Source organism: Phocoena sinus, chromosome 14 (genome assembly GCF_008692025.1).
Source record: "Phocoena sinus isolate mPhoSin1 chromosome 14, mPhoSin1.pri, whole genome shotgun sequence".
Classification (NCBI taxonomy): Eukaryota; Metazoa; Chordata; class Mammalia; order Artiodactyla; family Phocoenidae; genus Phocoena; species Phocoena sinus.
The window spans coordinates 74,749,273-74,766,350 of NC_045776.1; the positions used below are offsets into that span (position 1 = coordinate 74,749,273).

The 17,078-nt window shown below is 55.1% G+C and overlaps 2 protein-coding genes across 4 annotated transcripts in view; one reads left to right on the forward strand and one right to left on the reverse strand.

Annotated features, from left to right (window-relative positions):
• RASAL1 (RAS protein activator like 1) overlaps positions 1-10,258 on the forward strand; it is a 30,099-nt gene extending 19,841 nt beyond the window's left edge. For 2 of the 3 annotated variants that reach the window (XM_032603221.1, XM_032603220.1), the window contains exons 14-22: positions 1,084-1,276; positions 3,985-4,122; positions 4,674-4,818; positions 6,024-6,196; positions 7,311-7,448; positions 7,536-7,671; positions 8,408-8,528; positions 9,511-9,587; positions 9,849-10,258. In XM_032603221.1, coding sequence (XP_032459112.1) covers positions 1,084-1,276; positions 3,985-4,122; positions 4,674-4,818; positions 6,024-6,196; positions 7,311-7,448; positions 7,536-7,671; positions 8,408-8,528; positions 9,511-9,587; positions 9,849-9,988 — 1,261 coding nt within the window. In that variant the 3' untranslated portion in view covers positions 9,989-10,258. Of the gene's footprint in view, positions 1-1,083; positions 1,277-3,984; positions 4,123-4,673; positions 4,819-6,023; positions 6,197-7,310; positions 7,449-7,535; positions 7,672-8,407; positions 8,529-9,510; positions 9,588-9,848 lie in introns of those variants that run through there. The other variant, XR_004345463.1, reaches the window with a different exon arrangement.
• A 1,364-nt stretch (positions 10,259-11,622) lies between these two features.
• Positions 11,623-17,078, reverse strand: part of DTX1 (deltex E3 ubiquitin ligase 1) — a 37,640-nt gene continuing 32,184 nt past the window's right edge. Inside the window, exons 3-9 of the mRNA XM_032603222.1 lie at positions 15,736-15,797; positions 15,230-15,391; positions 14,864-14,925; positions 14,073-14,231; positions 13,817-13,978; positions 13,637-13,726; positions 11,623-12,930 (exon numbers count right to left, since the gene is read on the reverse strand). Coding sequence (XP_032459113.1) covers positions 12,706-12,930; positions 13,637-13,726; positions 13,817-13,978; positions 14,073-14,231; positions 14,864-14,925; positions 15,230-15,391; positions 15,736-15,797 — 922 coding nt within the window. The 3' untranslated portion in view covers positions 11,623-12,705. The remainder of the gene's footprint in view (positions 12,931-13,636; positions 13,727-13,816; positions 13,979-14,072; positions 14,232-14,863; positions 14,926-15,229; positions 15,392-15,735; positions 15,798-17,078) is intronic.

Sequence of the window (17,078 nt, forward strand, 5' to 3'; positions counted from 1 at the left end):
TAGGCCAGGGCTTTTCCCAGCACCCCTGGCAAGGATGGAAGTCAGTGGGCGCCCGCAGGGAGCTGGAGCATCCAGGAAACTGGGCAGACTCTGGAACCGGCAGTCTTGAGTTATAATCTCTGTTCTGCCACCTATTTGCAAGGGGACCTCTCTGAGCCTCAGTTTCCTCATCTGTTAAATGGGAACAATCAGCCTACTTAATCTAACATTGGGTTGCCATTAGGATTAAATGATTCAATGCCAGAGACAATTAGTTCAGGGCTTAGCTTGTTGGGTCCAGGGCACAGTGGGGTTGAGAACCCCCAGCCTGGTTTCCATGGAATTCACAATCTGAGGGTAGGCAAGACAGACCCTAAACCTGCATGGGGACAGGAAGGAAGGGAGCAAGATCATTGCAGGTAGAAAAGTGCTATTCCATCGTCTATTCAACTAAACAATTTTTAAGCACCTACTATGTGCCAGGCACTGGGCTGAAAGCTGAGTTCGTAGCAGGGAGAAAATGGACACAAGTCCCTCTTCTCGGGGGAGACAGATAATAAACTAAAGAAGGTTATTGCAGGCGATCAGTGGAAAGGAGGGAGATAAAGTGAGGGAGGGTCCTGGCAAGAGCCAGGAGCAGGGGAAGGGCTTGCGATATTCCGTAGGGTGTCACAGGGACAGCCTCCCAGAGAAGGGGACATGGAAGCAAAGACTTGGAGGAGTTGAGGGAGGGAGTGGTGCACAGATCTGCTGGAAGAGTGTTGCAGGCAAGGAGAACCGCAAGTGCAAAGGCCCTGGGGCAGGAGTGTGTGTCTGGCAGGTCCATGCTGAAAATGCACTGAACCAGGGTCCGTGATGATGAGCAGTAGGGGAGGGATGACCTCTTTGAGCAGGTGATTCCCAGCAGGGGGATCAGCAGGTACAAAGGCTCCAAGACAGAAATAAGCTCCGTGTGTTGAAGCAGCTGTAGTGGAATGGTAGGAGGGGAGGCCATGGAGATGGGATGGGAAGGTGGGTGCTCTCTGAGCTCAGTGGGGGCCCATGGAGGGTTTTGAGCAGGCAGATGCCAGGCTCTGAGGCGGAGCCCTCCACTTGCTCCCCCAGGAGAATCTCCTTCAAGGGTGCACCCTCCGAGGAGCACGTGCGGGAGGCCAGCCTGGGGCTGCTGACGGGCTACCTGGGGCCCATCATGGATACCATTGTGGGCTCCGTGGGGCGCTGCCCGCCCGCCATCCGTCTCGCCTTCAAGCAGCTGCGCCAGTGTGTGGAGGAGCGCTTTCCCCAGGCAGAGCACAAGGTGGGCCAGGCACTCCCATTGGGCAGATGGGGAGACTGAGGCTGGGGAGGGGCAGTAGCTTGTCCAGGGTCACAGGGAGAGGAAGGGCAGGGGCGGGACAAAACCTGGGCTGCCTACGCTGAAGTGCTGTGTGTCTTGGCAGAAGTGGGGACAGTGTTCTGATAGGATCTGGGACCCAGGGGTGATGATGGTGATGATAATAATAGCAGTTCACACTATATATAGCCCTTTCTAGGAGTCAGGCCTTGTTTTACATACTTATTACCTCGTCTAGTCTTCACTTCCACCCTACGAGCCGGGTGCCAGTATTGTTCCATTTTACAGAGGAGGAAACTGAGGCCCAGAGAGGTTAAGTTACACAGCTAGGAGGGGGTAGTGATGGGATAGGCACCCACCCAGGCAGACTCCTGAACCTGTGCTCATAACCACCAAATAATACAGTCTGGCGCAAAGCAAATGCTTCTGAAATTCCAGCTATTAGGAGAGAGAGAGAGACAGAGAGACAGAGAGACAGAGATGGCTGGCACACAGTACTCAGTAGCAGACACCTAAAATAAAGTCTAAAAAGAAATCCCTGCACCTGCTAGTGCTTTTCTAATACTGATACAAAAGTTGAACTCTAGGTGCTGTAGGGTTCAGGCAGGTGAGGTAAATGAACAGAGCAGTCAAGGTGTTGTACAGTAGGGAGTGGTAGGGACTGTGGCAAACTGGAGCTCCCACAGCTTGTCTTAAAGGGGCAGATCCAGACAATCAATTATTGCCATGTAGGAATGGGGACCCAATATTGCCTGATCTTCAGAGTTTTTTTGTTTTTTAATCCAACAGTCTGGATTTTATGTGTGGAATCTTACTTTTTAAATTTTGGCACTAGTTTACCTAACAACAATAACACAACAATAATAGTTTGAGCCAATCACTACACGTTTGCAGCTGGACTGGCCTGTGGGTTGCCAGTTTGAGACCCCCAGGTTTAATGCTCAGCATGCCTTCCGAGGTGGCGGTCACGGTCCTTGCTTACAAATGACACCGAGTGAGGCTAGGTCTTTCTTACACAGCACTGACATAATAGAAATGCAGACTGGGGTTCGCTTTGCAGAAAGACCTAGGACTCGCTAAATGTTGGAGATGTAATGCCCCAACCCCTAGAGCCTGGGTTTAAGAGGTCCTGATTTATGCCACACCTCTCCCCACTTACAGATGGGGAAACCGAGGCCCAGAGAGGTGAGGCACCTTGGCCAAGAGTCGTGGACTCAAGGCTAGGCCTCCAGACTCGCAGTGGGAACCTCTTCCTTCTTCCCTCATCCCTGCCTGAGGAGTGAGCTCTGGGCCTCCAAACTGGGACACGAGTGATTTACCCCACAGCTGCAGGGCTCTTGCCTGGGTTGCCAGTGGAGGTGCTAAGTGGGACACAGCCAAGGCAGGGAGGAAAGGAGGGAAGTGGGAGGCCAGCGCCCCAGACAGCCTGGCCCTTGTGGGAGGAACCAAGATCAATGACACCCAAGTGTCCCCCAGCTTTCAGCCTCCATGGTAGGCAGAGGCCACGGGCAGGGAGCAGGGACTTCCTCAGGCCCACGAGGATGGGTGGGGTCGCAGGAACCCAAGGGAGCCCCTTTCTTCGCCGCTCTGATACTTGTTCCTCCTTCTTAAGAAAGGAGGAAGTTGATGAGCTGATATCAAAGGCTAAAATTACCCTGGAACATGGTGGGCTGGGGGGGGCAGCCTTGGGGGCAGTTCAGGGTTCCAGATGAGTGGGACCTCCACCCTCACCTCTGGGCAGCTCCAGGTGCCCAGCTCCTGTCAGGGCTCACTGTCCACGCAGAGGTGCCCCCGGGAAGTTGGCACACACCCAGAGAGGGTATTGTCTTATGTGTGAATACAACCCCTAAATAAACACTGAAGCACATTCTCGGGCTAAATATAGCTTGGTGAGTGTGAGGGGTAGGTGAGGAGCCCCCTGGGGGGAGCTTGCACCCAGGATAGAGAGACACCTTCTCCCCAAGTCCCCTCTGCTGGAGCTGGGGGCACCAGCCTTACGTGCATGCAGGTGGGCCAGGCCTGGGTCTCACACAGAGGGGCGCCATACTTTACAGTTTGCAGGGGGCAGAGGCTGGGGCTGGGGGATGTGCAAGGGAGCCAGCTGAACTGGGTTCACTACTGAGCCTCAGTTTCCTCATCTGGAAAACAGAGATAATAGTATCTACCCCCATGGGATTGCCTTAGGAGTAAATGTGACAGTTCAGGCTTAGTTTTTGACACTCCGTAGCTAGTGTTGAATGCAGGAGAGTGTGGTGAAGAGCAGAGTTCAAATCCTGCCTGGGTTCAAATCCTGGCTCTGCCATTTATAGCTGTGTGGCCTTGGGCAAGTCACTTGACACCTCTGAGCCTCTGGTTCCTCAGCTGTAAACGGGGAATAATGATGATGCCTCTTTCATAGGGCTGTGCCATTAGCACAGTGCTTGGCACAAAGCAGACTCTGAGGCTGTTTGGCTAATTCTGATCGTGCAGGATTGGTATTATTACTCCATTTTCCAGGTGGGGAAACTGAGGCCCAGAGAGGAAAAGCCTCCTCGGCAGACCAGGATGGCCTCCTGACCTGTCTCCCATTCTACTTCCCCTTGTACCACCAATCTTTAGTCCTTGCTGCCTCAGTTTCCCCAGCTGAGAAGTGGATTTGAGGGACCCCTCTCACCTGCCGCTCCTCTCCGCAGGATGTGAAGAACCTGGCCATAAGTGGCTTTCTCTTCCTGCGATTCTTCGCTCCTGCCATCCTCACCCCGAAGCTGTTTGACCTTAGGGACCAGCACGCAGATCCCCAGACCAGACGCTCACTGCTGCTGCTTGCCAAGGTGCCGGCAGTGGAGCCCCCCCATCTCGGGTGCCCTTAGCCAGTGAGAAGCATGGGAGGAACAGAGTGGAGGCCGGACCCATGGAAGACCCAAATGAGACCCAGAGAAACCTCTGTTTGAAACAGCACCATTAGCTTTCCATCCTGAATGTGACAGCATTCATTTCTCTTTCTAATTCCCTCTTTGGAACAAAATCTCTACCCTTCCAGGGGCAAAGCGGGAAGCAGGCTAGCAGTCATTTATGCTTTAGTATGAATTAGACCATCCTTTGCAAAGGGGCCACATTCTGAGGTTCTGATGGGCTCGAGTATGCATGATGGCATCAAGCAGTCCTGAATGGGGTTATCTGGGTTCAGGAGGGGACAAAATAAAAGCACTGGGGATACATATCTAGGGACAGATATCGTCTAAAGCAGGTGCTGCTAGGAATTTTCTCCTTTTCTTGAGCACTGATTTGGGAGCCAGGACTCTGGGGCTCTGTTCTGGGTCTACAGAGGGCCTTCCTCACTGCAGCGACCTTGGTGCTGGCATCCCCTGCTTCTTTGCTCCAGGCTGTGCAGAGCATTGGAAACCTGGGCCAGCAGCTGGGCCAGGGCAAGGAGCTGTGGATGGCCCCCCTACACCCCTTCCTGCTGCAGAGTATTTCGCGTGTGAGAGACTTCCTGGACCAGCTGGTGGATGTGGATGGGAAGGAGGGTGAGTTCCTGTGGCCCTGCCACAGCCAGCTTGTCATTCCACTGGACCCTCGGGACCTGCCCTTCTACCACCCCTCCCCCACCCCTAGCACTGAGACCGTGGACCTGTGGGTCAGCTAGTCAGTCAACTAACATTTCCTGGCACATACCGTGCTAGGTCCCACAGACGAACAGACTCAGGCCCTCCAGACCATTCCAGCCTGTGTGGAGATGTGAGTGGGAATCGTGGCATGGTACTCATGCAATTGACAAATATCTATTAAGTGCCTACTTTGTAATAGACACTGTTCCAGGTGCTGGGGAAACAGCAGTGGATGAAACAGAAGAAAGTCCTGCCCTCGTGGAAGTTTTATTCTAGTGGAGACAACAAGCTGTAAACAAGATTAATTACCAAATCACATGTGTTAACGGAGTGATAAGTGCTTAGGAGAAAAAATAAAAGAGGGAAGGGAATATTGGGCTGGGGGTGGCAGGTCATTCTTTTAGAGAGGGTGGCCAGGAATGGCCTCACTAGGGTGATATTAGAATAAAGACCTGAAAGAGGACAGAGAGCAAGCCATGAGGATCCTGGGGAAGTGTTCCAGGCTGGGCACAGCATGTGCAAAGGCCCTGAGGTGGGGACAGAGAGTGACAGTGAGGGGGCCAGTGAAGAAGAATGAATGAGAGGGAGTGAAAGACAGGTGAGGGGGGCAGATCATGTGGGGTTGCTGGAAGGATTCTGGCTTTCACCTGGAGTGAAATGGAACTACGGGATAGTTTTAAGCAGAGGAGTTGGGGGTGAGTCTATACCAGAGTGTGGGGCCCGGGTTATGAGACAGTTGGGTCCAAGTCACATGGGAGCAGCCTGTCAAAATGTGGAGGCCTGGTTGTGGCCTGATGAGGTCCCTGTGTGCTGGGGAGGGCCTGTGTCTGGACCCCTAAGGGTGGCTAGATCCAGGGCACTCCCTGGACTGACTCCATAAGGCGTGGCTCCCCCTGCTGGCTGCCTGCATATCCCTCAAGCTGGAAAGGGATCGCCAAGGCCAGCTTTGGGCCCCCCACTCCCTGACACCCCCAGCCCCCATTCCCTATGGAGAAAGTGGAGTCCAAAGTCATCTTCTCCATCCTCCTGCCTCTAGGGAGCCAAGAATCACGCTCCTCCATGAGGCCCTCGGCAGGTTGAGCCTGGGTGGGAAGGGTTCACAGTCCCCCCTCCCCATTTCCCAGAGCCTGGGGGCCCAGCCAGGGCCCTGGTCCCGCCCTCGGTGACCGTTCGAGAAGGCTACCTGCTCAAGCGCAAGGAAGAGCCCGCCGGCCTGGCCACACGCTTTGCGTTCAAGAAGCGCTACTTCCAGCTCAGCGGGGAGATGCTCTCCTACTCTAGGAGTCCTGAGTGTCAGGTGGGGCTCCAGCCCACTGTGGAGGGTTTTCCAGGGGTGGCCTCACTCATAGAGCTGCCTCTTTGTACACAGGGAGATACTGAGGTCCAGGAGGGGACAAGGACTGCCCAAGGCCCCGTGGCAGCTTAGCAAGTCCAAACTCTGAGACCAGGCTCTGCTCATATCTTTGGGTCCGTGTGGGCACAGGACACGGACAGGCAAACGCCTACACATAGCATCAAACATTCTTCAGAACATGCACCTATGGTGGCTGGGACGTATCCTCCCAGATGTGGACATGCACAGGGCATGGACACTGCTTAACCCCACTCAGATGTGACCACCCAGGTCTCTGCCCACATACCATAGAGACTCACAGACAATTGGATCTGTTCACCCAGAGGTACATGCCCGGCTGGACAGGCACTCACATCCAGACATTTGTTCACTCATTCATTCATCCATCAAGCATTTATTCGAGCACCTACTATGTACCATGCAGTGTTCTAGTCACTGGAGATACCACAGTAAACGACATAAACTCCCTGCTCTCGTGGGGCTGCCATTCAAGTCTAGCACAAACTGAGACACACACTGGATCTACCCATTTCTGTGTCTGCACATCTACAGATCATGATAGCTAACACTGGAGAGGGTGCCCACCACTTATTCTTTCTACTTTATCAGCAGAGTGAGATTCTAGAGTTCAACTCTGGGTTTCAATTCTGGCTCCACCAGCTGAGTGACCACAGGAGGGTCCTTTAATCCTCTTGTGCCTCAGTTTCCTCATCTATAAATTGGGAGGAATAATAGACCCAGCCTCAGAAATTTGTTGTAATGATGAAATAAGTTGAGAAATGTATCGTGCTTAAACTACATCTCAAGTGCTGTGTCAGGGGTTGCGATGAGGAAGATGAGGATGGTGGAAACTGATGTCCAGAGACGTTGTCACTTAGAGAGTGATGGGCCAGGACTGCAGGACTCACGGAACTGCCAAGTGGACACGCACATGGCACAGATGCGCAGGGTGAATGTCCCCACGCCAGGGCACACACCCACAGGAAAGCTGTCCCTGGGCACAGCCACGCCAGCCCCAGCCCCCGGCCCGCCCGGCAGCGACAGTCCTCTCTCACAGACGCGATCCTCCATGCCGGTGTCGCACATCCGCGCCGTGGAGCGCGTGGACGAGGGCGCCTTCCAGCTGCCGCACGTGATGCAGGTGGTGACGCAGGACGGCGTGGGAGCGCTGCACACCACCTACCTCCAGTGCAAGGTGAGGCGCCGCGAATATGAGGGAGGAGCGGAGGGAGCCCCTTGGGTCCCACCCCACCTCTGACCGCCCCCCACCAACTCCCTGAAGAACGTGAACGAGCTCAACCAGTGGCTATCGGCCCTGCGCAAGGCCAGCGCCCCCAATCCGGACAAGCTGGCCGCCTGGCACCCCGGTGCGTTCCGCAGCGCGCACTGGACCTGCTGCCTCCAGGCCGAGCGCTCAGGTGAGGGGGCGGGGCGGGGCGGACTCAGGCCCCGCCCTCCACACCTGTCAATCAGAGAGTGTCCCACCTCATCCTGGGTTGGCGCTGCAACTTTGGGCGAGTTCCTTAACCTCTCTCTTGCCTTGAAGTCTCCCCAAGTGAGAAATGGGGTTGATAATAGTGTCCATCTTGTAGGGTTGCTGTGAGGAGTAAATAAGTTGACATATGCAAAGCGATTAGAACACTGCCTGGCACACAGATATCTTTTAAGCACCCACTAAACACCAGGCGTCTAGTGGTACACAGACATCAGGCTTGCTCTCAAGGAAAACAAGTGAATAACCAGACCATTGTAATACAGTGTTACAAGTGCCAAGGTGTGGCTTTTGAGACTCCAGAGAACACCTCTGACCCAGCCCCAGGGTAGGACAGCAAGGAGGGCTTCCTGGAGTAGGTGCCACTTAAATGTGACCTGAGAAGGATAAGAGTTAAGTAGTGAAGTTGGAGGAAGGAAGAGTGTTTCAGGCAGAGCAAACGTGGACTGAAGGATTGAAAAAGGTCTGTGGCTGGAGCCTAGAATGTGGGAGGGGGATGGAGAGCAGTGAGACTACGGCTCTTCTGGGCGGAGGTTGAGGCAGTAGGGCTGAGGGAAGTAGTAGGTTTGAAGGGTGACTTTAGAGGCAGAAGGGGCAGGGCTTGGCCATGGGGCTTCTGAAAGGGGAATGGGAGATTAATGATGATGCCGTGTTCCCCTCAGCTGCCGGTTGCAGCCGCACACACTCAGCTGTCACCCTGGGGGACTGGAGTGACCCGCTGGATCCCGATGCTGAGACCCAAATGGTGTATCGGCAGTTGCTTCTAGGGCGGGACCGGCTCAGGTGGGTCCTCCCCACCACCCAACCCACTTCGCTATGCCCTGCTGGGGCAGCTACCCACTGTGCCCTCCCCACGTCCACATGTTCTTTCTTTCCATGTGCATCTGATGAGCTTCCGGGGGCGCAGGCTCCAGGGGAGGACGGGGAAGCATCCTCAGGTGGACCCTAATGTGGAACTGGATCTTGGGATCTTTTTTTTTTTATTTTAAATTTTTACTTTTTGGTCTTGCTACACGGCATGTGGGGTCTTAGTTCCCTGACCAGGGATCGAACCCGCACCCACTGCATTGGAAGCACAGAATCTTAACCACTGGACCGCCAGGGAAGTCCCATGGATCTTGGGATCTTTTGACACCCAGGACTCCAGAGACAGAGGGCACAGAGCTTGGATGTGTCCCTCCACCTTGCTGGCTGGCCTCAGGATCACTGTCATTCAGTGACGGAGATGTGTTCCAACTCATAGTGTGGGTTCTGAAGCTGGCCTGCCTGGGTTCAAATCCTGGACTGGCTACTCACTGGCTCTGTGATCTTGGGCGAGTTGCTTACCTTCTCTACCTCAGTTTCCTCATCTGGAAAATAAGGGTACCAATTGTACATACCTCATGGGGTTGTCCTAAGGAACAAATGAGCTAATACAGGTAAAGCACTTTGTAGGTGCCTGGCCGCATAATTAGCTTTCAATAAAGGGTGACAATTATTATTATGCTGTGTGACCTTAGGTAAGTTACATTACTTCTCTGTGTCTCAGTGATCATCTGTATAACGGAGCTAACAGTAAGTACCTACATGTGTTTTGTGCTAATTAAATGAGTTTATACATGTAAAGGGCTTAGAATAGGATCTGACATGCTATAAATGTTTGCTGTGGTGATGATGATGGTTTAGTGGGAACCTGTAATGTCTCCTTCAACCAGCAGAATCTCTGGGTTTGAGAGCAGCATTGGGACTCAGGAACCAGCTTGGTTTTCTCCCTCTTAACTTTCAGGATGAAATTCCTGGAGGATTCCACCCTGGATACGACTCCCGAGGCAGACACAGAGAAGGGCTCCAGTGCCACGGAAGGTAAGGGGATAAGGAGGTCCCTTTTCTTTGCCCTTTCTGATACCTCCCACAACTTGCTCAGCACCCCGCCCTGTCCTCCCCTCCCACTCTCCTCTTTCCAGTCCACCAGCAGGCCAGAGGGCTGTGTGTATGCGGCCCTGGCACATTTTAGGATCTCAGGGCCTCAGGCACGTATGGAGCCTGAGGAAGCCACTGGATCTGAATTACAGCAGCCTGCCCTGGCCTCGCTGAGCCCCTGTGGCCTCCTTTTCTTTCTCCCAGGGGCCTGTCCTGCTGCCCTGGCTCACCAGAGAGAGGCAGCTGCCCGTCTGCTGGAGGTGCTCGCAGACCTGGATCAAGCTCACGAGGAGTTCCAGCCTCAGGAACAGCGGAAGGTGGCCCCAGGCCCCCTGAGGCCCTGAGGCCACGCCAGAGCCAGGCTGAAAGGAGGCGAAAAGAGCCGGTGGGCCCTTCTCAGTGCCACCTGGCCCAGGAGTCTCCTCGTGGCTGTCTGGTACCTCGTGGATGCTGTGGCTTGCAGGCTCCTGGAGATATCCTAATCCCATGTGTCCTAAGCTGAGAACCCAGGCATGGAAACCCTTTGGCAGGGGACCATCCTTGCACTGAATGAGTCTTACCCTCTGGGTTGAGGCACTCTGGAGTGGATGGAATAAGGAACCTAACCCACTTGTCTCAGCCTGAGGTTTCTGCTTCACAGGACTGGCCTCTACCCACACTGACATGGCCAGCCTGGCCCTGAGCTGCTGGATACAGCTGTACCTGAATCCCTGATGCCCAAGTGGCCTTGTTGCCCCAGATAGGCACTAAACAGGCTCAGCCCTTCCTGTTTTCATGTCTGCCAATCCCTGTAGCCACATTGATCCTCCTGAACCCTGTCCTTGGCCAAGAATCCTAACCACAAGCCTCCAGAATCAGGTGCCCTCAGGAATAACTGAGGCTGAGAGCCCAGCGTGCGTGACTCAGACCCTTGGGAGACTTTGGACCAGGCTCTTTCCCTCTCTTTGAGCCTCAGTTTACCCTGTATAAAATGAGGAGGGAGTGAGTCTAGATGTGTGGTTTTCAAAATGGGTTCCATGGGGATAGCGTGGGAGCCAGGGAGGGATTTCTCAGACTGTGGTTCAAAGCCCACCCTCACGTTGTCTGCTAGAAATGCATATTCCTGGGATCGCGCCCAGATCTCCTGAATCAGAATCTGAGGGAGCGTGAGGGCAGGAATCAGGGTTTGAAACAAGTTCCACAGGTGATGTGGATGCACATGAGATTTGAGGACCATGGGGCTGGGTGATTTTGTATATTGAGGTGAGATTTTGTTTGAGAATTAATCACAGAAGGTAAAATGTTTGGGAACACCCAACTGGCAGAATTGGAAGGGCCTCCAAAGACTCATTTCCAGTTTTGTGTGACTAGAGGGTAGGACAGAAACCTAAGCCTATCTGGCTGGGGGGGTGGGGTGTGGTGGCGGTAACATGGACCAGATGCAGTGCTATCCTGAGCGTGGCCGGAAGGGGTCGCCTGGAGCCGTGGCGTCCACCACAGCCTCCTAGCATCCTGGGATGTTGCAGAGACTGACAGGAGACTTGCTGCAGATCCCGGGATACGTCCCTGTCTCTCCCTAGACAGAACCTGGTCCTCCTCCCTGAGGGCAGAGGCTGGGGCTCTGAGGTTCCAACGAGCCGACCACGGCGTCTCCCAGCTCCTCCATATTTTCCAGGAGGCTCGCAGCTCCCAGCCCAAGTTCCTGGTTCCTAGTAATTGTACCAGGGAGCAGCTGTGTGCATTGCCGTGCCCGTGCTTGAGACTCTCACCTGTGCCCTCTTGGGGACTAGGATTGGGAGGGTCTGCCTCTGCCACCATCACCCCCTGCCTGCCCCAGGACAAGAGAAGTATGGGGACCCTCCATCTCCAGCTGCCCAAGGCTGACGGGGCAATGGTCCTGGGTCATCATCATTTTGTTGCAAGCTCCCCCATGGGATGGACCGAAAGCCCCCAGAAACAGAGCCACGTACACCCCTTCTTAACAGGAAAAGACCCAGCGGAGGAGGAGAAAGACCATTTATTTCTCCACCCACAGTGGGACTGGTAGATTTTCAAAAGAGCAATCACTGGCGTCCCTTTAAATCTTGGCTGACTTCCGCCGTGGCAGCCAATCAACAGAGGCAGAGCTGGTGAGTTGCCTGGGCAACAGGCCCCTGGTTGGCCGAGACCATCAGCCACCCCACTGCCCACTTCCAAGGAAAGGGAAATGGACTCTTTGCTGTCCAGTCTGCTTTTTAAACCTTCTGGCCTAAGCCAGGCCCTCCTTGTCTCTCTCCTGAAGCCAGATGCTCCAGCCTTTGGATCTTGACATTGGGAGCGATTTGGTGGAGAGAATGGGGTGGGGAGGAAAGGAAAACAGTGCCTTTATCAGGGACAGACATAAGGCCTGGGGATGGCAAGGGAGAAGAAGGAGGTCAGGGTCGCAGAAGGATGAAGAGACACAAGCACAAAATAAGATTCTCCTCGTCTGTCTCCCTGGCCCGCCCCTTTGCAAAACTGCTGAATATTCTGGGAGCTTCCACCCTGTGGGCCCACAACTGCCCATCAGTGGGTGGCAGAGATGGGGGGAGGCTGAGGATCCCAAGTGCCCCCTTTTCTCCCGGACCCTCACCAGGCCCCCAAGTGCTTGACCCGAGTCCTTTTGTTTGCAGACAAGCCTGTACAGATGCAATAGAGACACAGATGGGAATCCACATGGAGTATCATCACAGGGGTCTTTCTGTCTCTTCCCCCCCGGTCTGGGGGTAAGTAGAGGCACGTGGGTGTGCGTGCATGTGTTCAACAGGACACGTGTGTTTGCGTGAGGGGGTGGGGCTCTCTGTCTTTTTGGTAGGGAGGTTGCTGTGGTTTCCGGTACACCCTTGCGACACTCTCAGGTAGCTAGGGTCGAAGCCGGCTGGCCCGCCATCCTCCCATCATCCCAACTGCTACCAGCCAAATCCCGGGAACGCTTCTGGTTCCTCCTGCAGGCTCCTCCCCAGCCCTGAACGTGGGCCGCCAGGACACACCTGGCGGAGGGAGGCATGTGCTGCATGTGCTGGACCAGGGGCAAAGCAGGAGGGAAGGTGGACAGCCTTGGGCCTCAGGACTTGGCCACAGCCTCGGACACACCCTGGGCTGTGAGCTCTGCCAGCACGTTGTCTAGGTAGCTAGCGTCTGGGTAGCCGTGGCCCGTGAGGTTGGATCCAAACTCGGTCTTGTGGTGGATCTCGTTCCACACCACGGTGTCCGACTCGCCCGTGGTGTTGGATGTGCCGATGGTGAAGATAAGTCTCCGCTCCCAGGCGGTGATGAGCAGCCTCAGCACCTGGAGGGCGGGGCAGGCAAGGGTCACAGCCAGCCCCACCCACAGCTTGAGTCCCTCCCTGACCACACTGTGGCTCCCCTGCGGGATTCCCTGCGGCTGCCCAGCTCGGCCACTTCCTTCCCTAGACTGACTCCCACTCTGAGCTCCCTCAGTAAAAGCACTTTCCATGTTATCAGCCTGTTTCTTTGGGGCGAAGGGTCTCAAACTGATGGCCCTCAGCTGTGTTTGGTTTGGACCTCATGCTGTATCAAACAGCCACTTTGTGACTTCGTTGGCAATATTCAAAAACCTGGGGATTTCACGTGAAAATCAGAATTTCTGGCTTCTCTTGAAAAACAAAAAGTAAAAGCAGACAGTCTCTAGCGTGGCAGTGAAGAACCTAGACTGCTTGGGTTCAAATCCAGGCTCCACTGTTTGCTAGCTGTGTGACCTTGGGCAAGTTACTTGCCCTCTCTGAGGCTTCGTTTCTTTATCTCTAAAATGAGGTCAAGACCTTGACTTCAGCGGGCTGGTGAATGAGATGAGGTGTGTCAGGCGACTGGCAGGGCTAGACGCACAAACACAGACACACAGACACACACACACACACTGGGTGGTTATGGTCAGTGCTGGTGCAGGGACTGGGGAGAACGGGGACCACAGGTCCACCTGATGGCGGCTGGGGGCCCAGCCTGCTCCCACATCCCCGCGCCCTCACAGCACCCACCTTCCGGCCCTTCTCGTTGTTGGGCAGATAGCAGTGGCGTGGGAAGCCTCTTGCAGTGAACTTCTTGCCTGGGTTGGGGTGCTCGGGGCCCTGTGGGAGAGGCAGCAGGGGCTTGAACCACAGACAGCGGCGGTGGCGGTGGCCTCGGGAGGGCTCAAAGCTAGGGGCCTGGGGGCTCACCTGGATGCCTGTGGGGATGTCGTAGACGATGCGAATGGTCTGGGTGTCAGCGAAGCCGGGCAGCGAGTGGGGGATGAGGTGAAACTCCATCTTCCCGGGTGGCTGAGTGCCCGTCTTCTCCCCGTAGATGGCCTTGCAGGTGGGGCACTGCAGGCTGCCATCCTGGGGTGGGGGAGAGTGGCCGTGAAGTCCCCAGGTGTCCTGGCCCCGCCCGGCCCCCCTACCTACTCGCCACCCACTGCCCCACCCAGCCCACCTTGTTGCCATTGGAGTACATGGCCACGAGGCACAGCAGGTGGTACATGTGGCCACAGCGGCCTAGGCGGCCCACGAGCTCGGGTCGCACGCCCTTGTGCCGAAGCACGCCCTCGTAGCCGGAGGCTGTGACCAGCCGCTCCATGCAGATGGTACAGTCCTGGGGGAGGGGACACAGACGGGAGACTGAGGACTGGGGAGGGCGGGACACCCCTCCCCAGTCAGCGCTGCTCCTGGGCAGGGGCCAGACCCCCTATCCCCCAAGGGCAAGAGACCGCCCCCTCTCTGGTCCCCATCTATCAAAAGGAGAGGACACCCCCAGGTACTGAATTCAGATACATGCAGAAGAAGAGATGGCTTGCTCACACCCCCCTCCAGACGGATTAAAGGCTTAACGATCAAAAGCAAAACTTAAACACATTTGGTGGAAAATATGGGTAAAAATATGCTGCAAACGGGAGGGGCTGCTGCGGTGAGAGGCCTGCGCGCCGAGGCGAGGAGTGGCCCCCGCTCGCTGCGGCTGGAAAGGACCCACGCGCAGCAACGAAGACCCAACGCAGCCAAAAAAAAAAAAAAAAAGCTGCAGAAACTAAGACTGATCAATGTGATTCTGGTAAACGTAGCATTTCTGTTCATCAAAAGACGCCGTAAAGAAAGTGAGATGGCAAACCCACAAACCGGGAGAAGAGACTGTAACACCTAGAACCAGGTGAGGAGGTGAGGGCTGGGGTCTCCATCTCTGGAGGTGAGGCTGCCTGTCCCCCGCACAGGTACCCTCCCCTAGGGGCTCACCTCATCAGGTGGGTTCTTCACCTTCTGCATGTACCTTCGGACCACATCCTCAGGGTTCTTACCTGCAAGGACAGAGTGGGGGTGGGCTTGAGGGTACCCAGATTCTAGTCCTGAGGGCTTGGCTGAGGACAGGGTCACGGGTCAGAGGGGTGGGGTCAGAAGCTGTAAGGGTTGGCAGGAGTCACATGTCAAGGGTTGCTTGAGGTTTGATGTAATCGGAGTTGGTGGCGAATGGGGGTCAGGGAACCAGAACTGAGATGGGGTCACAAGTCTTTAGACCAAATTGGAGTTGAAGGGCCAGAGGGGTTGCGGTCAAAGGTTAGTGGGGTCAAGTTCAGGGGTCAGGATCGGGCGCGGGAGGCATACTCTTCTTGAGGTGCTGCTTCTTGGTCTTGCGGCACACCCCGGGCACGCCTGGCACGGGCTTCACGTCGCTCTTGCTCACGGGCGGTGGGTGCAGGATGGGCTTGGGGGCCCGCGTCAGGCACACGGGCAGCCCCGCAGCGCAGAGCAGGATCCCGGTCATCCCTGGGGGGCGGCGGCGACAGTCAGGGGGCGGGATGCTCATCCAGGTCCCGCCCGCCCTGCTCTCCCAACATCGCGTGGACCCATGGGGTCTCTCCCCAGACTCCGCCCATCTGGTAAGCCCAGGAATCCTCAGATGGGTGGGTGGGGTGCCCGATGGGCCCCGCCCACTTAGCTCCCACCCAAGGTTGAAGCCAAGTGGAGTCCCTTCTGCGGGCCCCATGGACGCCAGTGTTATGGCCCAAAGGCAGGGGGTGTGTCCTCTTGGCCACGCCCTCCAAGGGGACGGGCCAAGGGGCCGAGAGGTGGGGGCCCCGCCCTTCTTTCCCGTCCTGGACTGGACTCACCTGCCAGGGCCGGGTGGACTGGCCCCGTACCATTCAAGTTCTTCACCGGGAGCGCAGGGACCCTGAGGGGAGAAGAGAAGAGGCTGCAGGCACCCCCCCCCCCCCCGCACCAGAAGATCAGGGGACTCTGCTTTGCCTTCTGGCTCTGGCTCGTGGCCATACTCTGACCCGTTTGTGCCTGTCCCAGTTATCTAGAACGACCACCAGGGAACTCCATTCCTACTCTGACATCCTTCTATTATGAGGTTCGGTGTGAGCAGGACCTCCGCCCCTGTGATAACGGAAGGAACCCCTAGACTTAGTACTGACCCTCCCCTACTCCACAGCTGGCCTCCTCCCTGGTGAGAGCACTTGGCTCCCAACTGCTCCCTTTCATTGGCCACTGTGCCTGAAACCCAACTATTCGTGATTTAGCCATTCTAGATGCTCTCAAACTTTGCTATATGGAGCACTGATCCCCATAAAAGGTTCTGGGAAAGGAGGATTTAGGGATCAGTTAGGAAACACTTCACTGTCCCACGTGGAAATTCACAACACATATGGGCATATTAAAGGCTCTGATAAGTCCTGCATAAGGAAATATGGTTAGCAATGGTAAATCCAGGTTTCCCAAAGACATTTGATGATGAACATTTCCCCCCTCTGGAATATTTACTGATGTCAGTTCCTGTGACTAAGGCACTGTCACCTCTTCAAATGAAGAGGTCCTAGGAAAATGTAGCCTGCTTCCTCTCTTTGCCCTTCCCTCCAAAGAGGTCTGGCTTTTGGAATCATCCAGAGCTACTTTCATATTTCAGCTCCACCGTTAAGCAGCTGGATGACACGTGACACCTCATCACACCTCTCATAAACCTGTTTCCCCATCAGTAAAATGGGGATAATATGGCACCTTCCTTAAGTTTGCCGTGAAGAGTCAATGAAATTCTGCATGTCAAGGGCTGAGCACAATTCCTGGTACCTAATAGAGACTCTAATAGCTTTAACCGTCATCACCACCATCATCACCAGCGCTGTGTAATCCTGGCTAATTTCACCTCTCTTGCACCTGAACCCAGTCAGTTACAGTGTAACTTCTCTCCATCTTGGATAGGAAACCATGAAAGTATTGCAGTGATAAGCTTGGGAGAGTCACTTAACCTCTGTGATCCTCTGTTTTCTTATCTGAAAAATGGGGATGACAATAAAGGAGAAATCTTGTTGTGATCTGTACAGTGTGCCCGCCTGAGTCTAGACTTCAGGGCTTAGTTTTGTGGATGAACTGGTATCTCTCTGTTGATGGGCATGGAAGGGTAAGTTTTGATGAAGAGAAGGAGTGTAATAAAAGCCACAGGGCAGCCTGAGGG